This window comes from Castor canadensis, chromosome 8, assembly GCF_047511655.1.
Source record: "Castor canadensis chromosome 8, mCasCan1.hap1v2, whole genome shotgun sequence".
Classification (NCBI taxonomy): Eukaryota; Metazoa; Chordata; class Mammalia; order Rodentia; family Castoridae; genus Castor; species Castor canadensis.
The window spans coordinates 45,003,023-45,028,258 of record NC_133393.1 but is presented as its reverse complement, the minus strand read 5'-3'; the positions used below and the strand labels follow the sequence as shown (position 1 = coordinate 45,028,258).

General features: G+C 36.0%; 1 protein-coding gene across 1 annotated transcript in view; it reads right to left on the bottom strand.

Annotated features, from left to right (window-relative positions):
• The window catches only part of LOC109679565 (uncharacterized), a 370,197-nt gene that overhangs the window by 65,710 nt on the left and 279,251 nt on the right, over window positions 1–25,236 (bottom strand). The window contains 2 exon segments of the mRNA XM_074084838.1: window positions 2,665–2,824; window positions 20,144–20,307. Of these exon segments, the coding sequence (XP_073940939.1) occupies window positions 2,665–2,824; window positions 20,144–20,307 (324 nt within the window).

Here is a 25,236-nt window from a genome sequence, read left to right as displayed (position 1 = left end):
TCTTGCTCATCGTGGGTCAGCAAAGTCATTTTACAAAGAAGGGCAACATAAATATTAAATAAGTACACAACACCCTTGAACTTTCCTCCTAACATCTAAGCATTAGTTTCTCTCTCTCTCCCCCTCCTCCCTTGCTAAAACAGAATTAATACATCTTCAAATACCTTTTTTTGCTATTTTTTTCTTTTAGATACTATTGTTCAACTGAATAATCTTGCATCTTTAAAAATCTTGCTGTTTTTGAAGGATTTTTTTCAAGAATAAACAAGATTAATATTTGGTAAAGTGAAGCGTGCTTTGCTTCAATTCCGGGATAGTGGTCTTGTTAATGTCTGCAGTACTGTTATATTAACTATACACTACACAGAATTCAAGGCATATTGAGTAGAGAGAAGCTATATGAAATTTTCTAAAGAATTGATGTTTAAGTTTCTGTCAGGTAGGAAATTGGGTGAAGTACATTATGTGTTCACTCTTTGGGCAAATTAATTATGTTTAATTATTCAACCATTCACGCATCCATCCTTTATTTGTTGAACAAATAGCTGATGAGTAGATGCTATATTTCAGAGACTCTGTCAGAGACTGAGGACATAAAGATGGAGAAATCTCTTTATTCTACAAGGAGATTTTGGTCCAAAAGAAAGGGGAACATATGACCAGGTAATTCTCAAATTATGTGTGAGATGCTAGAAGAGTCAGATAAAAGACTCCTTTTTTTAATAGAAAGCAAGTGGTCCTGTATGTGTTGAGTCCACAGAGAAGGCACTTGAGCTGAACCCTGGAGGTGAATCAGTTGGTCAAGTTGTATAGGAGGAGTTGGAGGGGCCCACCAAATAGAGCAATGCACTGGAATGAGAAAAAAAATGACATGTTTAGAAAAACTATTTATATTGTAAAGGAAGCAATGACAGAGGTGATTCCATTTTGGGTGAGGGAGACACTTTAGAAGCAGACATCTAAAGGGGTGTGCAAAACAACAGGTTTCTCACAGAAGTAACAAGACTCACCAAAATAACAAAATGCAGCTGCAAAGTGGGCTCCAAAGCCAGGATGGTCTGACCAGACCTTGAAATGTTCTGTTTGTTAAGGAGGTGAATGGGCAACTGGCCAGGTTCAGTGAGAAGTTGATTAGGTGCCAACCAATCACAAATATAATTTCAAGGTAGAATAGTTGGACCTACGCCAGGAAGAGCCCTATATCACTCTTAGATTCCAGCTACGCTAAGCCCCTTCGGTGCAGGGAAATTTGCTATCCTTTCAAGAAAGTACTTTGTGCTTGCTTTAACTCTTAACTACTGGTACAGTGTTTCCAATCATCCACGAACTCAAGATCAAAACCCAGTATCAATATAGTAGGTTATATTCCTATTTTTGAAAAGATGTGTTTTGAGCAGGAATTGCTGGGAGGAAATGGGGACACAGGAGGTGTGACTGACAATGTAGGAAAGAATCACTGCAAATGCAGTTATGCAGTAGTAAGAATTTTGGTTTTTGTTCTCCAGGCAATGAAAATTACTGAAGGGATTATGACAGAGGAATGCAGGGTCACATTTACATGGTAGAAATGTCACTGTAACAAGAGTGCAGAATTAATTCATCCACAGCATGAAGGTGGGGCAACCACATTCAGTCTGAGTATAGAGAGAGTAGTTAACCAAGTACTATTTGTTCCTTAGCAGTTGAATATTGAAGGACTGGATCTATGCTGTAACAAATGAATTAGAGAACAGAAGACAATAAGAGCGTAAATTATATAAGACCTGATGATCAAATAAAAGTCTAGGACACAAGAGAAAGTCCAGGCTGGACTGGAGTTTTGGTCCATTGTGATTCAGAATAGATGAAAATATTATATACAAAGATTACAGAACTGCAAATGCTGAGTTTTTGATATAGGTAAAATTCATGTATTAGTTAAACAATATGTGGTGAATAGATTTTGTTTAGATGTCATCATGGAATTTAAGTATCTTTGGACCATCCATCTCTATCTGAAGACATCAAGAAAGCTACTGGGTTATATATTTTGGGACACAGCGGGGAGGTATAGCCTCTAGATATATATTTGAGAATCTTCAACATGTCGAAGAAAATTTAAAAGAAAGTTAACAAAAGGACAAAGTACAACATGAAAAGGAAGAAACAAGATTCACAACTCTGGAAGGAACTGAGATAGAAGAAGCTGATGAAGGAAATGGAGCTCCCCATCACCCAAAAAAAAAAAATGTCTCAAAGGAAGATTTCTGAAAGAGGGAAGAGAATTCAGGGGCCTGACCAGCAGAGCCATCAAAAGAGCACACTCCCTTCCTCCTGCCTACCCAAGGTTAAATTAAAGCCAAAAATCACTCTGTGTGCAGAAATTCTATTACTAGCTTCTGTTGCATTCTTTACCACCCTCTGTAGTTTTGTCATATAGTACATGTGAACACACACACACACACACATTTGAAAAATAATAGCATCAAACTATAAGAACCATCTAATCTCTTCTCCTCCTTTTGACTAATAAAAAGGAAACAATGTAAAATCAGGTTGCAAAATTTGGTGGCAAATACAATAGTAAATACCTTAGACAACAGCATAAAAAATTTATGTGCTGATGTGCTAACTGAGGGAGTTTCTTCTATAGTCAAAAAACAAGTAGACTTCAAGCCACCTTACCTTCCTTCTTTCACCGTTAATCCCTCTCCATTGCACAGCTCTTTTCACTATGTAACTGAGCTCCTGATTGGAAATCTCTAAGTCATATGGTATGAAGAACTTGGTTTCTTCACTGTGGATGTGCTGAAATGCATCTAATACCCAACAGTCATTGTGCAACCTATGGACAAGGTCATCTATTAGCTGGTTCTACTTTTTTAATACCCAAGAATCATTGTGTAACCTAAGGACAAGGTCATCTGTTTGCTGTTTTTACTTTTGCCAAATCTTATATTTCTTCTAAAGTATTAGGCAATTTATATTTCTCTTATCAATTTATAGTTATTAAGTTCATTTTTCCATTCCTTTTTCAGAAATTATATGATAACTAAGATTTCAGAATTTATTTAATTATTTTCTCAACTCATTATTATACCCCACAAAAACAAACTGGTTGCTTTTGAGGTTACTTCCTATAACCCTAATGATTCTGATTTTTTGACATCCTAAATGTCAGATTGCAGAAAACTGAGGAATAATCCACCATTGGATAGTATTCTAAATATCTAAATTAGTTCAAATGTTAGGAATTTGTCTAAAGAAAATTAAATTTGGATTCCTTCTTCCTCCATAAGTTGATTTTAGTGTCCCTGTGGTAGAAATTCCATTAATTCTTAGATACTGCTAAGTAATATGTACACGAGCATTACAGACATTAATTAGGTCAATGTTTGTAAGCTTTTTCCACTAAGTAACCCTAAAGACAGAGAAGAGTAATTGTGTATACTACTCTTAATCCATGTTTTATTTGTCAAAACACAGAGTAAAATTAAAGCCCTGGGGGAACAGCATATTTATTCTGAGACCTGGCATACTCTTGTCTCTCTCCATAGACCTGGAACTAATTTAAGCACAGAATTGTACTGGTAACAGTCCCTCGAGCACCAGTGTCGATACATACCTGGCCAGAAGTTTTTAACAAATGCCTGAGCTATAAATTGAACTATTAATATATTTCAGTATCCTACAGAACTGTGGATAATTCTACACATTCAGAGTGGAGAACTGGAAGTATTTTCAGTGGTCAAAATTATTAGGTTTTTTTTTTTTTTGTCTAGATGATCAATACTAGAATTCATGGATTGCCCATTATAATGGCAGTCTAATTCACATCCATTGTGTTATTCTAGCCTTACCTTAATCCTGACTTTTTATTAATACACTATGATTTAAAAACATCACTCTTACTGATTATAAATAACAAATACAGAATTTAAAATCAGAACTAATGCCAACGTTCATTTTGTCCTATCATGCTGACTCAAAATAACTGATATAGCTAGCATCTTCATTTAACTACCTCTATCCCAACTTTTTCTAAAATAGATTTTTTGATTTCCATTGCCAAATAAACATCTTTGTGCCTTTTTCATTTTTTGACAATTTTGCATTCATCACATCAAAAAAAAAAGTAAAACTGACATTCAATATAACTAACAGCCCAAGACTGGGCATATGGCATGGCACCATCTTGAAAACTTTTTTGTGGTGCCAGGGATCAAACTCAGTTCTTTGCAAGTGCCCTACCAGTGAACTACATCTCCAGTCTACCTGGTACCATCTTGAAATGCACCTCCTGCTTTTGATATGCTTCAAGATTATAGGTCAGACATTCAAATGATTTACTAGTTGGTGTTTTAAATAAGAACTAGTCTTTACCATTCTCTTAAGCTTGTTTAATGTAACATTCATCTTTTCCTTTTAATGGTGGTAAGATTTAATGTTGTTAAATTACTGTCAATTTGCTGCCATAAACATTTTCTATATGAAGATTTTAAGTGCAAGATTATCAACAATGCAATTAACTTTGAATTAATTAGGAATCACAGTCCTGTTTCTGCTGGCTTCTGTTCCTTTTGCCCAGAAAATATCTGTCTTCTTTTTACTTCTCTTTCATTCTGTGTGAAAGAATAATTATGTAAAAATCAAAGCCTGCATTTACAGGACAGTTAACAAATGTTTTGACAGAGAACAAAATGGTACATTGGAATATGGAAAGCTGTACAAAGATTAATTGCATCTTAGTTTTGCTTAAAATTTTTTTCTTGCCATTTTGGGTGGCATTTTCCAATGAAAAGCTTCATGATGAGATGTTAATGAGTCAATTTACCAACCTTTGATAGTTTTTAGCATATTTTACAGCGCTATAAAGCTAGTCTATACAAACAAGGGGAAAACACTCTGTGATTGTATATACAAAATGAAAATAAATAAGTTGAACATTGATAATTAGATAACTTTTGATGACATAATTATTCTAGAAGTACAACACATATCTAAAAGTGAATTACATTATTCTTTGGGATAAAAGGATATTTTATGCTTTTGTGTGTATTTCGAAACTCCACTATTGAGGCTTTCTTCAGAAAGTTAAAGATCATAATAAAATGTTTGGTGAATTTCTGAAAAAAGAAAACCATGTAAAACAGTTCTAATTACCTTAACAAATTGTATATTGGTGACATTGATGAAAAAGCAAAAAAATCCTATTTTTTCTATATATACAATCTTAGAGAGTCATTCAACAAAATATTGTTGAATTTTCAAGATCATATTCAAAGTGTAGGCCAGAACACACATTTTTAGTCACTTGCCATTATTTGGTTGTGTGTATATATGAATATCAAATTGAATTATATAAAGTTGAAGATATTGGAAAATATTAGGTGAGAGAAGAGTAAAAGAAAATATAAAAAAAATTTTAATAATTAATGAATCAAGGAGAGGGACATACAACTTATTGTACTCTTCTTGCAATTTTTGTGGGTTTGAGACTTTAATTAAAAGCTAAAATTTTACAATATTGTATTGAACATCACAATATTAGTTGGTGATGGTTACAAATTTGGATTTTCTTTAAAAGTATAATTATTATTCAATATGTCTGAAAATTTTGTATTTTTAAATTATTTCTTCAAAATGTAATTAAAGAGAAACTACACTCCACCTGTCTGCAAAGCCTTAGGCATTACTGTTTGTAGAAATAGGTCACATATTATGCCACAGGTTCTGACGATGGCCAATGAAACAAAGCAATTTACCAAGTCCTCTGCCCTGTGTCCTACATTTGCAGCAATTCATTGCTTGGTGAGTGGCAGAAGCTATTATGTTTGGTTCACATCTGAATGTGGGTCATTTACAGAAACCTAGTATGTGACATTTCTTTTAAAACTAAAAAGGACAAGTGTGAACATTTAGCTACTTCACTATTTTAAGGGTCATGAAAAGGATGGAATCCATAACTTTAAATAGGTCTAAATGCAAATATCTATATGAAGAATAAGAATAATTTCTGACTCCAAAAGTTTCAATTGAGTTTGTCTGTGTGACTTTACACATGTGGTAGTGAATGTACTTCTGATACAAGTCCGAAAACATTTATTCACTGGCATGCATGAGAATGATACGGGAATAACTCTGAACACAGTAATAAATTGTTACACTTCTCTTAGTATAACCTGTATCTCATTGCTAAAATTCATTCCATTTTTTATCTGTGAAAACTTACATATTCTTTAGCAGAACTGTCAAAACACTTTAAATGAGGTGCATGACATATGAAGACAGGTTTTATTAGTTTTTTTTTTAATCCTTCAATACACACCATTCTACTTAATAACAGTTGAAATTCACATGGATTTGTTTTGAAAACATACTGAACAGAGGAAAACAGAAATGTGAGGGAGTCATGAAGAAGAGAGAGAAGAAAGGAAACAAAATTTCAGAAAAAAGAAAAAACTCAGAAAATAAAAATGTGCACACAGTGCCCACTTCCAGAGACAGTACTGTGATAGGTGTCTAGTTATGAGGTTGTGTCATCTCAAGTTTGTAAGGAACAATCATGCTTTTTATTCATTCCTCACTGATTTATTCCCTCAGTCAACAAATATTCACATGTGCCAATTGTACATCAGGTTCTGGGAACAGGGGAGATGGTACAGTTGCAGTAATGTGATGTAGGCAAGGTTAGCAGGACCTCCAAGACAGTGGGCACTTACTTGCATCAGGAAGGCTTTACCTAGGTTTAAGAAAAGAGTAATATCTCTTCCAGCTTAAGAATCATTCTGGTAAGAGTGAGGAGAACAGACTGAAGGGAGCAAGAAGGAGTATGAAGAGGATTGTTTGACAGCTGGTGCTAGAATAAGATAGGGTGAGATGGGGCATATTGGTCAGGGCAAATTGCTTTTTTTTAGATACAGCTAAATGAACAAACCCAACAGTTCAGGAATTTCTAAAATGTGGAGATAGTGGACAAGAAAGGTGACAGAGAAGGGAGATTTGAGGATAGCATCCAGGTTTCCTTCCTTCTCTCCTTTCTTCCCTTTGTCCTCCTTCCTTCTTTCCTCCCTTCCTCCTTCCCTCTCCTCCTCCTCCTTTCTTTGTTTTTCTTTCTTTCTCTTCTCTCTCTCTCCTACCTCCTTCATACTATATAAGCGATATTGGCATTTACTCAGATAGGGAACCCTGTATGAGATCTTTTATTTGAAAAGACTAAGTTTATTTTTCATATTTCAATTTTGAAGTCTCTTTGGAATATGTATATGTGGGGTTGTCAACATTAATTAAAAGTTCTAAATTGTTAAATTTAGATTTACTTTGAAAAACTAAATTTTAGAACTAAAAATACTTGTCAAAGTTACAGTTCAGCTAGAAATAGGCTAAATAAATCAATTTGTTTCCTAAGGAAATACTATTTGTATTTATTGTATTTACTGAATACATACAAATCTTCCATAGATTAAGTGTATTCCTTGGAATTTTAAGCCTGACTTTATTATCTATATTTTTAAAGATAAAGAAACAGAATAAAGGAGCTAAAAGCACTGTCTAAGGTCATGTAACTGGTAAATGACAGAGCCAGAATTCAGGCCAGTCCTATCTCCAAGTCAGGAAATGAACTATCACACCAATTCATTCATTACCAGAAGGTTAACCACAAATGTGATTTTTTTTACAATATTAATCATTTTTATGTGTATTGTTCAGTGGTGTTACGTATATTCATATCTGTGTGCAACACTGAAACTCCATAGCCACTAAACACTAATTCATCATCCTCGACTCCTTGGTTTTTCTTTCCATGTCTATTGTGACTATTTTAGATACCTCATATGAATGGAAAGATATAGAATTTGCTGGGCTTATTTCACATAGCATAGTATAACTGATGCTCATCAATGATAGCACATGACAGAATTCCCTTTCCCTTCAGGTTTGCATAATATCTCATTGTATGTACATATCACATTTCCTTTAACCAGTTATCTGTTAGTGAACATTTGGGTATTTCCACCTCTTGGTTAATTGTGAATAATGCTGAAATGAACATGGGTATGCAGACATCTCTTAAATGCAATGCTTTCAAGTCTTTGCAATATATATGCAGAAGTGGGATTAATAGGTCATATGGTAATTCTATTTTTAATTTTTTGAGGAACCTCTATGTTCTTTTACATAATGGCAGCATTTTTGTGTGTGAAAGGTTTTTTTGAAATAGGGTCTTGTAAAACTGTTTGTCACAACTGGCTTTGAACCACAATTCTCTTGATCTCTGTCTCCTGAGTAGCTAAGATAACAGGCGTGAACCACCCATTATTTTCTGTTCCCACAAATACTGGACAAGAGTGCCAACTTCTCCGCATTTTTTTATTATTTCTGTTCTTTTGAAAGTGATAATTCTATTGGGTATGAGGTGATATCTCATCTTGGTTTTGATTTGCATTTCCCTAATAGTTAGTGATGCTTGAGAACCTATTCATGTGCTTATGAGCCATTTTTTATTTTCTTTAGAGAAATGTCTCTTCAATTCCTTTGATGAGTTTTAAATTTTTCATTACTAAGTTGAAGAAATTTATTATATATTCTGAATAGTATCATCTTATCAGATATATGACTTTTAATTATTTTATCCTATTCTGTATGTTATCTTTTTATTTTATTATTTCCTTTCATGAATATAAAATTTCAAGTTTGATGTAATACAATATATATTTTTTGGATTTTTTTTCTGTACTTTTGGTTTCACAGTCAAGAACTCATTGCCAAGAACAATGCCATAAAGTAAGAGTCCTCTGTGTCATCCCCACATGCCAATCCATGGTGTATATGATGTAATTTTTAAATTTTTTGCTGTGCTGGGGTTTGAACTTGGGGAATTATGCTTGTTACGCAAATGTTGTATCAAGTGAGTCATGCCTCCAGCCCACAATGGAATTTCAGATTCTTAGAATATTCTGAGACCTAATATTATGTTGGTTAAGGTTAGAATTCTATTGTTTCTAAGGGTCAGTTTGAAGGATAGGCTCATGATACTCCTTTGAGAGTAGTTTATTGTGTAGGTATATCTCTTTTAGGATCTGTCCCAGCAAAACCCAAACTGCAAAGAGAAGTGTGGCAGCACTTTCTCAAACTGAATTCATCCGTGAGGTCTTAGCCACTGAGAAAGCACAGTGCTGACAAATGATCAAGGCCAAGGGCAAAGAGACCAATGATTGATGTTCAAGCACTGAGCCAACCTAACAGCACAGGAACCTTCTCTCTTCCTTCAGTTGCAGGATGACAACTCCTTTGCAGGTGTGACCATGATCACTAGGAACCTATTTGCAGTTCTGAGCACCTAAGCATACCTGATATTAACCTACTTAGCAGATCATTAGAGAGAAAAGACTATTTGGGCAGGGAGGCAGAGGACAGAGCTGAAGATAGTAGAATTGAGACTTGATATACCAAGTCAGAGCAGAGGATTGTCAAGAAGGGAGTTAGGGAATTTCATTTGGTATCTATGAGATGGTTATCACATTCCTGGGTTCTTTGCATTTTTAAAGTACATTAAGTAAATGTTTCTGTATTCCCCACTGCCAGCACTGTTTGGACACCGTTAGACATCTCCTTCAATATTGAACTGACTTTTTTAAGTTGAATATTGACAAAATTGTCAAGCTAAAAACTGATTTTGAGTACGTTTATAAAGCAAACTAACCTACATGAGAGTTGTATATATACTTTCCACACTTCATATATTCCAGCTGAGAGTTTAAAATGGGGAAAAAAAGAACACTGGGGAAAAGTGGTCATTTGAACATGTATCCTGTATTTGAAATGGAAGATGTATCTTCACTACCTAAGCAAATTTATTCATTTATTTATCCATGCTTGCATACATGGATACAATATGGAATACAATATTTGTTGTATTCCAGGCACTTTGTTAAATTACAGAGGGCAAAAGGGTCAACAGCCTTGCCCTCAGTCCAAGTTTCATGTTATCTTGCAACAATATTTCTTTTCATTTTAATTTGAATACTTATATAATATCAAAATACAAGATGCAGAGAGTCCAATTCATTAGTTTTATTCACATGTATTCCTCCATAGTTTGTGGCAACAAACGAAAGTATTTGTTCTATTTGTTTGGTATTGATTTGTCCAATTGTTTTAGTGGTAAGGATGATAAAAATTCTTCAGGAGGCTTTTCAGAGTTATATAAAACACAGATTGGGAGGAGTGCAGAGTGGTGCTAGTTAATGAAGATTCAACTATTTATGTAAGATGCAAGTATTTGTGTAAAGGGAAAAGGGAAACCTCTCACTCCAGTGACCTAAAACAAGCTCAAGCCAGGGATTTGGGCTGTGCTGGCAGATTATCTGCACCTTGTCTTTTTATCCAGGTACTCATATCTTCTTGACACCTGCTTAGCAAAACTCACAAGCCCTGTTTTCTATATACCTGGGATGAAAGCAGAAGTTCCTGCAGATTATTTTGTTTTGTGTTGTTAATCCTAGAGATATTAGAAGCAGGGTAATTTACCAAAACTCAATTCATGAAGTGACCTATTCCTGGTAGGTTTTAACTGACAGCTTTTATTTTGTCTTTATGAGAGAAAAACCATCATGTCAAGGGCTGTTCAGTTTTTCTCTCAGCCTCTTGCAACTATATATGGAGATAAGTGGGCAGAAACAAAACACTCTCTCTGCTTAGAAAAGACAGAAGAGTCAGCATACAACTCGGCTCAACTGTCCACAGAGGAGCTGGGGTCTAAGGAGTAGATGGGGAAACACTGAGTATATGGACACCCAGCAATGAGCCATGTCTCTGACAATCAGTCAGGTCCCTGGAACTGACAAAAATCTAAACCTTTAAAATAAGCCCTATTATCTCTGGAGTGCATCTGCCATCCCAAGCTAAATGGGAGGCTGAGATCGAGAGGGTTGTGGTTCCAGGCCAGCCCAAGCAAAAGCAACTTTGCAAGACCGCATCTCAATGGATAAAAGCTGAACATGGTGGTGCATGCCTGTCATCTCAGCTACAGCAGGAAGTGTAAATCAGGAGGCTCATGGTCCAGGCTGGCCAGGGCAAACAAAACAAGACCCTACCTGCAAAATAATCACAGCAAAAAGTACTGGAGCTATGATGTAAGAGAAGCACCTGTCTAGAAAGCAGAAAGCCCTGAGTTCAAACCTCAGTGCCACCAAAAATAATTAGGTCTAATACTATGTAATTATGTCACAATGTGTATACTCCATTTCTGCCTGTTAGGGCACAGAGTGGTTATAAACCAGGTGATGATTTCAGGACATGAAAATTGTTTAGAGGTATGTTAATTGCATAAAATTTAGAATGTTTTCCTCAACATGCTAAATTACATTTTGTCTTTACTAAGTAACATTGTAAGGAAGATTGATTGGGAAGGTAGAGAGTCTTTGATTATCTCATACACATTCCTTAGACAATGGATATGTCCATAATATTCTCATCAAAACTTATCTTTAAATTATTTAAATCTAAATTAATTTTCCTAAATGACAGCAGCTAAAACTTATAAGGCTATTTGGAACTATTAAGACAATGATTAAGAAGACAGAAGCACCCCCCAAAACTAACTAACTTGACTACCAATCTTTTGAATTTGTGTACAGCTTCCAGGAATATAGACGCTTAAACAAATGTAACTGATATTTAAATGGTGATATCTCATCCTCAGCATATTATAAAAATATGTAAACAGCCTGTAGATCTTTGGTACTATTCAGATAAGGGATTTATAATTAAACTACTTACATGCTATCAGCTGTGGCTTTATTTGGAAGAATGCTATGAGGCCAAACATTCCCAGTCATTTATGGACCTCACAGTGTTACTGTATAAAAGGCCATTTACAAATGTTTAATAAAAAAAAAATAAACTTCACAAAAGAAGCTCTACAATTAGGCAAGAAGAAGGAATAAAAGGAATACAAATAGGTAAAGAAACTGTCAAAATATCCCTATTTGCAGATGACATGATCCTATACCTTAAATACCCAAAAAATTCTACTCAGAAGCTTCTAGACATCATCAATAGCTATAGCAAGGTAGAATATAAAATCAACATAGAAAAATCATTAGCATTTCTATACACTAACAATGAGCAAAAGGAAAAAGAATGTATGAAAACAATTCCATTTACAATAGCCTCAAAAAAAATCAAATACCTAGGTGTAAACCTAACAAAAGATGTGAAAGACCTCTACAAGGAAAACTATACACTTCTGAAGAAAGAGATTGAGGAAGACTATAGAAAGTGGAGAGATCTCCCATGCTCATGGATTGGTAGAATCAACATAGTAAAAATGTCGATACTCCCAAAAGTAATCTACATGTTTAATGCAATTCCCATCAGAATTCCAATGACATTCATTAAAGAGATTGAAAAATCTACTGTTAAATTTATATGGAAACACAAGAGGCCACGAACAGCCAAGGCAATACTCAGTCAAAAGAACAATGCAGGAGGTATCACAATACCTGACTTCAAACTATATTACAAAGCAATAACAATAAAAACAGCATGGTACTGGCACAAAAACAGACATGAAGACCAGTGGAACAGAATAGAGGACCCAGATATGAAGCCACACAACTATAAGCAACTTGTCTTTGACAAAAGAGCTAAAAATATACGATGGAGAAATAGCAGCCTCTTCAACAAAAACTGCTGGGAAAACTGGTTAGCAGTCTGCAAAAAACTGAAACTAGATCCATGTATATCACCCTATACCAAGATTAACTCAAAATGGATCAAGGATCTTAATATCAAACCAAAAACTCTACAGTTGATACAGGAAAGTGTAGGAAATACTCTGGAATTAGTAGGTATAGGTAAGAACTTTCTCAACGAAACCCCAGCAGCACAGCAACTAAGAGATAGTCTAGATAAATGGGACCTCATAAAACTAAAAAGCTTCTGTTCATCAAAAGAAATGGTCTCTAAACTGAAGAGAACACCCACAGAGTGGGAGAAAATATTTGCCAGCTACACATCAGACAAAGGACTGATAACCAGAATATATAGGGACCTTAAAAAACTAAATTCTCCCAAAACTAATGAACCAATAAAGTAATGGGCAAGTGAACTAAATAGAACTTTCTCAAAAAAAAGAAATTCAAATGGCCAAAAAACACATGAAAAAATGCTCACCATCTCTAGCAATAAAGGAAATGCAAATTAAAACCACACTAAGATTCCACCTCACCCCTGTTAGAATAGCCATCATCAGCAACACCACCAACAACAGGTGTTGGCGAGGATGGGGGGGAAAAAGGAACCCCCTTACACTGTTGGTGGGAATGTAAACTAGTACAACCACTTTGGAAAAAAATTTGGAGGCTACTTAAAAAGCTAGACATCGATCTACCATTTGATCCAGCAATACCACTCTTGGGGATATACCCAAAAGACTGTGACACAGGTTACTCCAGAAGCACCTGCACACCCTTGTTTATTGCAGCACTATTCACAATAGCCAAGTTATGGAAACAGCCAAGATGCCCCACCACTGATGAATGGATTAAGAAAATGTGGTATCTATACACAATGGAATTTTATGCAGCCATGAAGAAGAACGAAATGTTATCATTTGCTGGTAAATGGATGGAATTGGAGAACATCATTCTGAGTGAGGTTAGCCTGGCCCAAAAGACCAAAAATCGTATGTTCTCCCTCATATGTGGACATTAGATCAAGGGCAAACACAACAATGGGATTGGACTTTGAGCACATGATAAAAGCGAGAGCACACAAGGGAGGGGTGAGGATAGGTAAGACACCTAAAAAACTAGCTAGCATTTGTTGCCCTTAACGCAGAGAAACTAAAGCAGATACCTTAAAGCAACTGAGGCCAATAGGAAAAGGGGACCAGGAACTAGAGAAAAGGTTAGATCAAAAAGAATTAGCCTAGAAGGTAACACCCACGCACAGGAAATCAATGTGAGTCAATGCCCTGTATAGCTATCCTTATCTCAACCAGCAAAAACCCTTGTTCCTTCCTAGTATTGCTTATACTCTCTCTACAACAAAATTAGAAATAAGGGCAAAATAGTTTTTGGGGTATTGAGGGGGTGGGGGGGAGAGAGAGGGGGTGGAGTGGGTGGTAAGGGAGGGGGTGGGGGCAGGGGGAAGAAATGACCCAAGCCTTGTATGCACATATGAATAATAAAAGAAAAAAAATATGAAAAAAACCAAAAAAAAAAAAACACAAAAGAAGCTCTAGAAAAAAGAAGTTCACTTTGTCTATCACACTAAAAACATAAAGTGATGAATTTAAATTGCCTTTTATAATCCAAAAAGAATAAAAGAGTAAAACAAATGATATCTCAAGATTACATCAACTTAAGCAACAGACTAGTAAAGTAACAGATAAAGAGATGTTCCTTTTAGATATAGCCACATCAAATAGACTATTCATGGCTTTAAAAATTAAATTAAAAATTTATAAAATACAAAAAAATAATTATAAAATCTCAAAATGAAGATTTTTTTACAAATTGTATTATTTAAATAAGTTATAAAATAATACAAAAAGTCCATATGTAAATCTTAAATATATATTTTTAAAAATTAAAAACAAATTTAACAGGCTGCAGTGGGTCAAGTTTGTAATCCTAGCTACTTGGGAGGCAGAGATTGGGAGGACCATAGTTTGAGGTCAGATCAGGCAAAATGTTTGTGAGACCCCATCTCCAATCAATGAATGGACATTGTGGTATGCAATTCCCACCTGATCAGAAGATCCTAGTCTAGTCTGGTCAAGCAAAAGGTAAGATCCTATCACAAAAATAATTATCACCAGGAAGGCTGGTGAAAGTATTAACTCAAGTAGTAAAGCAACTGCCAAGCAAGTGTAAGACCCTGAGTTCAAACCTCAGTACTGCCAAAATAGAATAATAAAATAAAGGGTAATTAGGAAATGGAGAAAATATCTGCTAAAATTAAGATAAAAACTGTTTGCATATATTATATATATGTATATACACATACATATACAGTAACATTTGAATGATTTATAGAAAGGCAAAATGGATACTTAAAAGACAATTTACAAAACAGGAATGTAAAAGAGTAATAAGTATGGTTTAAGAGTATTTAGGAACTAGTAAAGCAATGCACATTTAGAGGATGGAATTCCCTTTCTTCTGTTAGATTTAAGAGTTAGCATCTGATGTGAATATAGTTTGGTCGTCTCCTCATCTACTACTACAGACAGAAGTATAAATCCATGAGTCTTCACAGAAAATAATTTTAGAACAGTTCTCAAGTGTTAGAAATATTCTGCTTTCTGAACAATATGTGTGTATCTCTAGGATCATATTAAAAGAGTAATTTTAAATGTGAATTAGACCTTGTGCCTTAAGATATTCAACAGAATTATTCATAAGAAGCACAAAAATGTGAAACAATCTATTGTCTAGCAGTAAGAAAATGTTTATATTAGTACACACTGTTTATACAGCATAAAATATTGTATAGGTATTAAATGTTCATGAAGTTAGTAAAGAATAGAAAAATATTTATCATATTACATTAAGCTGAAAATCAACACTTTATAAAGCTAAAGACACATGGGAGAAAGACTGAAATAAATTTACCAAAAGGTTAACAATGTTTTGTGTAGATGGTGAGATTACCAATTTTTTAAATTTATTTTTTATTCTTTTCTACAGCTTCAATTTTTCCTAAATAACATGCATTCTTTCTAGAATAAGGAAAAAATCTTTTAAAATATTAATGCTTTTTCAAAAACTATATAATCAAGTCCAAATAATTGTGCCAATTCTAAAAGCCTTGCAAAGAGGCAAGGAACTGGTGTTCTAGTCAATTTGACTATCAGAAGTACAAGGAGTGGGAGCTTTTGTGGTAGAATTCCTTCAGTAAGGCATCACTCAGGTTCTTGGAGGAAAACAGCCAACCTCAACAGGGTCCAGCCTTGGGATTGCACAACCAGTCCCTATAATGTCGAACTTACAATACCGACAGCTAAACAGAACTCCCTATGCACAGCCAGCACAGCACACTTAATCTCCTTGTGTTCCCGTAATCCCAGCTACGGTGTTGCCACGGTGCTGACAGCACTCACCCAAAGGCCCGGAAAGACTTAGAATCATCCCTTAACATTTTGACTAAGGTGGGTCAATATGCATGAATCTCCATTGGCACTTTTCACCAGGAAAATGTCTTCTGATTTCTCTCTTTACTGTTGTTGAACCAGAGCAAGACCCTGCACAGACATCTGTTCTCGACAGTGCCTTCTTCACAGAGCTGGTCTACTCGGCATTATGCCTTTGCAGGGAAAATACTTTGCCAAGTGGTAAGGCAAGATTTTTCAGCAGGTGCATTGCAGTGACTTATTTATTCATATGGAATATACAGGTATTTCTCTGTGGGAGATGACTATAACTCTGTTACTATCAAGAAAAAAACTATCTTAAGAGCACCTACCTCTAAAATACAAGCAAAACTCTGCTTAGGATGACTGACTGTGTCCAGTTCTGTTAGGCCAGGTTAAGCGTGGAGGACAATAAGGAGTAAGTGTATAAATGTGGTTAAGCTGAGTTTGTCCAGGTTAATCTCTATGATGTCCAGATACTCCATCCATCATGGCTTTTACCTCAATCATTCTCCATCCAGTATTGAGCATCCGACTCCTATCTACACTCCCCATGGGGCAGTCTTTCTGTTCTATCTTACAGCAAACACTTATTTCATTTAGGTGGCAAAAGGTAATAATTTGGTAGCATAAATTCTGTGCTTTCTTTTTCGTACTTTATTAAGTAATCTGGATAATTAAAATGAAGCTTTCACACAATGAATCATCTGACTATAAACATTCATTTTATTTTAAATAAGAAAAGATGCATTAATGTGAGAATAAATTATATACAATATTATCTGATAATTTTTGCTTGCAAATGTCTAAACTATGTGACCTATGATTTTATTTTGTTAATTTTTCTGGGAAAATCTAGTCATTTAAAATAATACAGTGGTTATTCATGTGGACCTGCTTATAAATCTATACATATGTGTTATTTTTACCATGTCATATAAGAAAATATGTAGAATCTAGCAAATGAACAACTTTGCCTAGGGCTATAGTACAAGAGAGTAGCCAAATGTAAACTGAATGATCAGGGAAGACTTCCTTTCCCCAGGGAAGTAAGTGCCCTGGAAAGATGACATAGAGTACTTACGACACGACAAAATATAAACCAAGCCTGGCCCTGAACAGTACACATCCCTCTGGAGAATTGGGCACTTTCATTATAGCTGTGTTAGTGATTCAAGGGCTATATCAGAGAATGATCAGTCTACTGAAGGGAGACCTGAGGAATGAGCTCACCTCCTCAAATAATGACTATCATATGTGAACTCCCTCCATACTCCAACACAAACCTCCAAGTATTTGCATTTGCCCCAGCCTCTTTCCCTGTCACATCAAGAGACACAGTTTTTCTCCAAAATGCAAGATTATCTCTGTTCATGTTCTACCTTGTGTCTTCAGAGACCTCAGTCACTCAATTATCCACTGTACATTAGGCATTTTCAATAGTTCTCTTTTCTATAGAATTTCCATCTCTGCATAGAAATAGATTTGAACCACACCCATATTTAAAAACCACTCTGTTTAAGATATCTTTTTCTAACCCTTTCCGTTTATTCATAGTTCTGTGAGAAAAGAAAAATAAGTACTGACCCTTTGTTCTCATCCTGTGCTCAGTTAACCCTCTGCAGTTTAGCCTCTATCCTACAAAGCAATAAAACTCAAGTCTTCAACTCCATATGTCCATAGTTTGAGTTAATTTCCCTGAAATATACCTTTCTCTATCCAACTTCTTCTGACATATTATCCCCTAGAACTATCAAAGATATCTCAAAGTTGATCTGAATGGAAGTTTAACTCATCCTCTATCTTGTATAAATATTTACTTTTTGTTGAATCCTGTCTTGGAGCTACAGCCATGTCCCATCTGCCCAGCTCTAAAACCTGTTTGTATTAAATGGCATCTTTTCCTTCACCTTCAATTTCCAAGCAGGTCACAGGTTCTGTTCTTTCCCTTCACTCTTTCTTAAATATACTTCAATTTTCCACTTCCAGTGTCATTCTCTAGTTAAGGTTTGTGACAGTTCTTGCCTAGACCACCAAAGTGGCTTTCTAACTAGATTTTCCTGCTTCCAGCCCAGACCCTATTAAATCTACCTTCATTTCTACTAGGTGAGTGAGCTTCCCAAAAGTAAAATCATTAAGATCTTTCAATGTCTATTTTACCTTTAAAATAAATCCAAGCTTCCAAGCTCTTAAACTGGATAATCAAGTCTTTGACCACATTTCTAACCTCATCTCAGCCAACTGCCATCTCTCCATATGCTAAACTCCAACCAACATCAGAATACTTTTAATTTGTCAAATGTTGTATATGATAGTTTCTCAAGACTATATGGTTTTATACATATTACCTGGAAATACGCTTATCTCTATTTTTCTTCTGGCTAAATTACATTAAACTTTCAAAGATTTCTCAAGCATTATATTTACCCTGAAGTCATTGTTGCTTCCTCAATTCCTGCAGTACTAGGTTAGTTCCTGTTCTCTATGCTTCCTAAGGTCTCTATGCTACCCTTTTCCTAGTACTTGTTTAAAATCATGAGAACATTTAACATGAGATCTACTGTCTTAGTTTTTAAGTGCACAGTACAATACTGTAACCTGTATGGCACAATTTTATATAATAAATCTCTACAACTTAATCATCTGAAATTTCATACCTGCTGAATGGCAGTTTCCTATTTTACCCTTCCCTCAGTCCCTGGAAACCACCATTCTATTCACTGTTGCTATGATGTGGACTATTTTAAAGATCTCACCTAAGCAGAACCATGTGTATTTTACATGATTCTGACTGATTTCACTTAGCATAATGGACTCATGGTTCATTCACATTGTTGAATATTGCAGGATTTCTTTCTTTTTATGGCTGAAATATTCCAATGTTTGTATGACTTCATTATTCAGTCACTTGTTAATGGATATTTTTGTTGTTTCCACTTCTTGACTATTGTGAGGAGTACTGCAATGAACATGGCAAGGTTAGCATCTCCTTGAAATTCTGATTTCTGTTCTTTTGGGTAAATACCCAGAAGTAGAATTGATGGATTATATGACGAAACTGCAGTATCTAAAACACTGTAGTATAAGCATAAAGACAAGCATAGCCCAATGGAATAAAAGAGAAGGCCCAGAAATGAATCCATATCTATGCATTCAGTTTATCTTCAACATGGGTGGTAAGACTACATAACAGCGAAACGGTTTAGCAAGTAATGTTGGGAAAATTGGGTAGTCACATGCAAAATAATTAAATTGAACCCTATTTTACATCATACACAAAAATCAACTCAAAATGGATTGTAGATTGATGCATAAGGACTGAAAATATGAGACTAGAAGAAAAGATGAGGGAAATCTTCATGACATCAGTCTTGTCAGTAAGCTCATGGATATGATACCAAAAGTGCAGGCAACAAAGGCCAAGACAGAAAACCTTGGATTTTGGAGGTAGGCATCAAACTGAAAACTACGACACAGCAAAACGAATACTCAGCACGTGAAACATCTTCCTAGCCCTTTTCATGCCTTGTGCTTATTGCTATTCTTACCTTTTTTTTCACACACACTCTTCTTGCTAATTGGTGACCTGACAAAATAAACTTTACGATATTCAGGATCCCACCTGAAGGACGCTGGTGATTTTGGCAGTGCATGGGAAGTGGAGAGAAACCAAATTGGAAGAAGGAGCCCAAAAGAATTGCAGACAAGCTTCCCAAGAAATTTCTCAGAATATTCTTGGATATTAACGGATTACTCTTTGATTCTTGTTGGTCCCTTTTTTTGAAAAACAAATTTGATGATTCATAGTAAAATTAGCACACTCAACTATGGAGAAAACACTTCTCCAAAAGAAAAATATTATTTGACTGGTTTTCATGACAAGTGTTTCATATAACCATGGAAAATTTGATTTCAGTAACATACAGTTGGTCCTTCTTTAGTCACATTATAACTGAAATGAATAACAAGAAGCCTGGTGGGCTGAACATTCTGAAGCACAAAATAATGCAAACACCTTACCTGAGACAGTACAAATATAAAATCGAAGAAGACAAGATAAACAGCAGGATGTAGAGTAAAACTGTGAGGGCCACACCAACAACTCCTGGTTGCTTGGTTCTCACAAACATCCGATAGAGTTTCGCAGCATCTGCGCGAGGTGTCTCATCACTATGCATAAGCCGCTGATGAAAGGAAACATATTTCTTAACATACTTTAAGACAAAAAAGGAAGGAAACACTGGCCATCACATTAAAATAATTTCATAACACAAAGACTGTATGATATTATAATTTGTTTTAAAATAAAAGCACCGAAATTGCCAGTTATTCAGCTGCACAAGACTGGATTTACATTCTTGGTTTACCAGGTTTTTCTCAATTTTTTCATCTCTGCCTTTAAATACATGCACTCAACATGCAATTCATGAATTAAAAGCCATGTTTTATTTATGTGCTATTAACTTCTGAATTTAATGAGCACAAGATATGAAGAAATTAAATATGATGGTGGAAAGATTCCTTTATTTCTGAAGCAGCTTTGATAGGAATTTAATTTGTGCTATGCATAAAAGAAATGGCTTATTTTAGAAACTTATAAAAAAGTTATCAGGCTATTTAATGTGAGCTTGAGAGCCAAAGTTTACATTAGGTTAATTTAAAATTGAGCCCTTATTTGAGATGAAGAAAAACATATTGCAGGTTGGGTTATAAATAAATGCCAGGCAATGAGATCTCGAAGGCAAATATAAATTGCTAAGGACACAGCGTGTTATCATATGACATCTTTGGTCTTTGAGCTTTATAGAACACAAATGTATGTTACTTATTTTTTTGATTTCTTTTATTCATATGTACATACAGTGTTTGGGTCCTTTTCCCCCCTTCCCCCTGCCCTCTCCCATTCCCTCCGCCCCCTCCTCCCACCCCCTCTCTACCAGGCAGAAACTCTTTTGCCCTTATCTCTAATTTTGTTGAAGAGAGAATATAAGCAATAATAGGAAGGACCAAGCGTTTTTGCTGGTTGAGATAAGGATAGCTATACAGGGAGTTGACTCACATTGCTTTCCTGTACATATGTGTTACATTCTAAATTAATTCTTCTCGAACTAACCTTTTCTCTAGTTCCTGGTCCCCTTCTCCTATTGGCCTCTGACGCTTTAAAGTATCTGCTTTAGTTTCTCTGCGTTGAAGGCAACAAATGTTATCTAGTTTTTTGGGTTTCTTACCTATCCCCATACCTCCCTTGTGTGCTCTCGCTTTATCATGTGATCAAGGTCCAGTCTCCTTGTTGTGTTTGCCCTTGATCTAATGTCCACATGAGGGAGTTCTCGTATGTACGTTACTTATGATTCTCATGATATCAAGAGCAAGTACTGTGTGGTATATCCATAAAGTAAGGTATCAAGTAAGGTAGTTTTTCTCCAGCACAAGAAAAGGGGAAGAATTTCTTTAGTTTTAAAACTGGCAATTACATAAATATAGCTTAAAAGGGCACTTTTAAAAGTAGCTAGTCCAAATCACATAGGTGTAGAAAAAAACAGAAGCCTAGACAGGTTAATTTGTATTTTGCCTACACAAAAATACACTTTAGTAATTGGGCAATGACTAGAATTCAGATGTTCCAACTCTCAACTACTGCTTCTCTGACTACCACCCTAAAACCTTTATTTTTATGCTGTGTATTTGTTAATCAGTCTACCCGCAAAGTGTGGACCCGCTGCTGTGACTGAGCAGCAGCCTGGTGAGGATTGTCCTACATTTCTCCTTTTCCAGGTCTTTCTCCTCTGCTGTTTCTTAAAGATAAAGAAGTAGACATAGGATACATTGGTAAAACAGCAACAAAAAAGTGATACACGTTTGATGCCAGTAGCACGAGCCAATCAATAGATGCTAATCACTGATTTGGTCCACACCACAGCTCAGAAGATAAAGGTAAATAAGTTAGACAAGGTGCTACCCTTTCGGAACTTAATTTTCAGTTGGGTGGTTAGAATGATAGTAAAGCATGTATGTAAGATTAAGAGTAAATAGTATATACGGTATAATCAATGACGATGGTAAGAACATAATATAAAGCAGAAAAAGGTATAGTACAGGAGTTATGTTAGTTGTCACTGTGACAGAATACCTAAAATAAACAATTTATAAAGAGCAGGTTTAATTAGTCTCCTGATTTCAGAAGTTTCAGTCCCAAGTCAGTTGGTTCTGCTGCTCTTGGGCCTATGATGAGGCAGCAGATCAAGACAGGGAGTATGTGATGGAGCAAAGCTTCTCACCTCATGGCAACTGGGTAGCAAGAGGAGGGAGATGGGGTTGCAATAGCTTTCAAGAACACAGCCCCATTGGCCTAACTTCCTCCCAATATACCACAAGCTGGCAACCAAACCTTTAACACACGGACCTTTGGGACACAAACTGTAGCAGGAGGAATGGGTGTGTTATTAAATATTGTTGTCAGAAAATGTGTCATTAACTAAGTGCAAGTGGCTTATACTTATAATCCTAGCTACTTGGAAGGCAGAAATCAGGGGGACTGCAGTTCAAGGCCAGCCCAGGCAAAAAGTTCCTAAGACTCCCATCTCAACTACTAGCTGTGTGCTGTGGCATGTACCTGTCATCCCACTTACATGGGAGGCTGAGATTAAAAGCATCACAGTTCTAAGACAGCCTGGGTAAAAAGTTCACAAGAGTCAATCTCAACAGAAAAAGCTGTGTGGTGAGCTCATCTGTCATCCCAGCTGTGGCAAGAAATGTAAATAGGAGAACCAAGGCAGTGACCAGCCTGGGAAAAAAAAGCAAGTCCCTATCTCCAAAATAACCAGAGCAAACAGGTCTTGGAGGTATGGTTCGAAATGTAAAATGCCTGTCAAGCAAGCAGAAAGCACTAATTTCAAACCCTAGTACCATCAAGAAAACAAAAATGTGTCACTAAAGAAGTGGCATCTGAGCAAACACCTGAAGGATGTAAAGGTACCTGCGAATGGCACTCTTCATACACTGCCTGTGCTGTGTGTGTGTGTATGTATGTGTGTATGTTTTGATTCTTTCATTCCACTTTAAGTTCTTGCCTGAACCCTGAGGGTAATAGTCTTTGTGTCTTGTGTCATCCACAGAGTGTAGGGTCATCACCTCATTATGATCTTATCTTTTTTCTTTTTATGTTACATGTAGCATTTTCAAAGTTTATTCCCAGTTACTCTTTCATCTGATTCTCCAGGTAATGCTGTGAAATGAACAAGGTAAGTATCACTATTTATAGACATTACAGCTTTTCATGATACTTACATTGAAAGCTCCAGAGGTTAACTGACTTATCTGATATAGAGCTCACAAATGACAGAGCTGGGATCAAAACATAGTCCCCTGGACACATGGTCTTTCTTCTAGTCCTTAGTCATTTCCAATGAAGTGCTATGACTGCGATGTATCTCCAAAAAGTATATGTTGGAAACATAAGTCCCAATAGGGTTGGGAGGTGAGACCTACTGGGACTTTTTGAAGAATGGATTAATAGCAATTATGCAAAGGCTGTGAGTTTGAAAGAGTTTAATCTCTTTCACCCTCTGGGCCCTCAAACTTAGACTTCCCAGAGCCATGAGACAATAAACTTTTATCATAAATTACCTGGAGTCCCAGGTACTCTGTTTCAACAGCACAAAATGGGCTAAGACATGGAGTCTCAATAACTATTTGCTGAATGACAATGTTTTCATTCTACTTTTGTTTAAGCTTCATTCTTGTGTATTACTTTTACCTCAGTATCTGTATTGAGAGAAAGAAAAATACCATATTTATTTGGCATCTTTTAAAATCCTGTGCAGAAAGGATATAGTCAATGAAGACTACAAAATGATTAATGAAAAGATCCAATAGCAAATCTTTATTTTACTTTTTAAATCAAGATTAAGGATTGGGCAGAGGAAAAAAAATATTTTTGAGATTGGGTTTCATGGTTTTACCCAGACTGGTTTTGAACTCCTGGGCTCAGCTTCCTGAGTAGTTGGGACTACAGCTGTGTACTACTGTGCTCAGCTCCAAAAGAAGAATTTTTGTACTCACTGGAATTGTTCCCATAGCACCTTGGGGAATGCATTGCCAACCTCTGAGCCAGCAAACTGAGAGACTGGAAAAGCATCATTAACAATACAGCAGTCACTGATTCAGCCTCACATCATTCCACCTGCCATGTCTCTTTTCAGATTGCCAGGTGCAAAATCAATTCAGAGCAGAAAAGTTAGTAAAATTCAGTAGTGTCTTTTTGACTGACTCGCTTGATTCAATCACAGCTGATCTTCAGCTTCACTTGCTAAGAGGTAACACTAAAGGACTTGGAGGTATAACTCAGGCAACCTGAATCTCCTGGGTGATGTAGCATCTATGATGACTGTGATCCCGTGTGTAGCAGTAGTTCTCAATATATCATGAGTGTTAGCATCCCCTGTTTAAGCACATCTTGTTCAGCCCTGTCCCAGAGTTTCTGACTCAGTAAATTTGGTGCAGGGCCTATGATTTTATATTTCTAAGTTCCCAGGTGATATTACTGTTGTCAGTTCAGGGCCCATACTTTGAGAACCACTGCCTTAGGTCAGGAGATCTCAGTCGTTAAGGTGTTGACAAGTCACCTGGAAAATATGCAGAATGCATACTTTAATGCCATCATTGGACATGTATAAATGTATTTTGACATCTTCCCATGGGGTCCCACTGCTACCCACCTGTGCATTATATAGTTTTAGAGATTTTTAAGATAGGTAAAGTAGATGTTGTGTGTAATGAAAGGTGATGGATTCTAACTGGAGAGTTGATAATTTGTAGAGATTGGGAAAAAAACATTAGCTGTTCTTTCCAACTGGAAAGAAACATGGGTCATGGATTCATCTATTAGAATCCAAGTCAATTTCATCAGCTTACAGACCTTGGAACAGGTTTTGACATGGCCACACTGGAGGCTACTGTCTTGTAGATTACATCAGAGACCCCAGAGTAGCTTGTCTGCTCCTTTTATCAGCTGGCTTGGAAACAGTGACCTGGTTGGTTATTAATCTGCCTAAGGACCGGAATGGAGTAAGGAAAGTCATTCCATGAGGGCTGCAGATGCTCCTTCTCAGCAG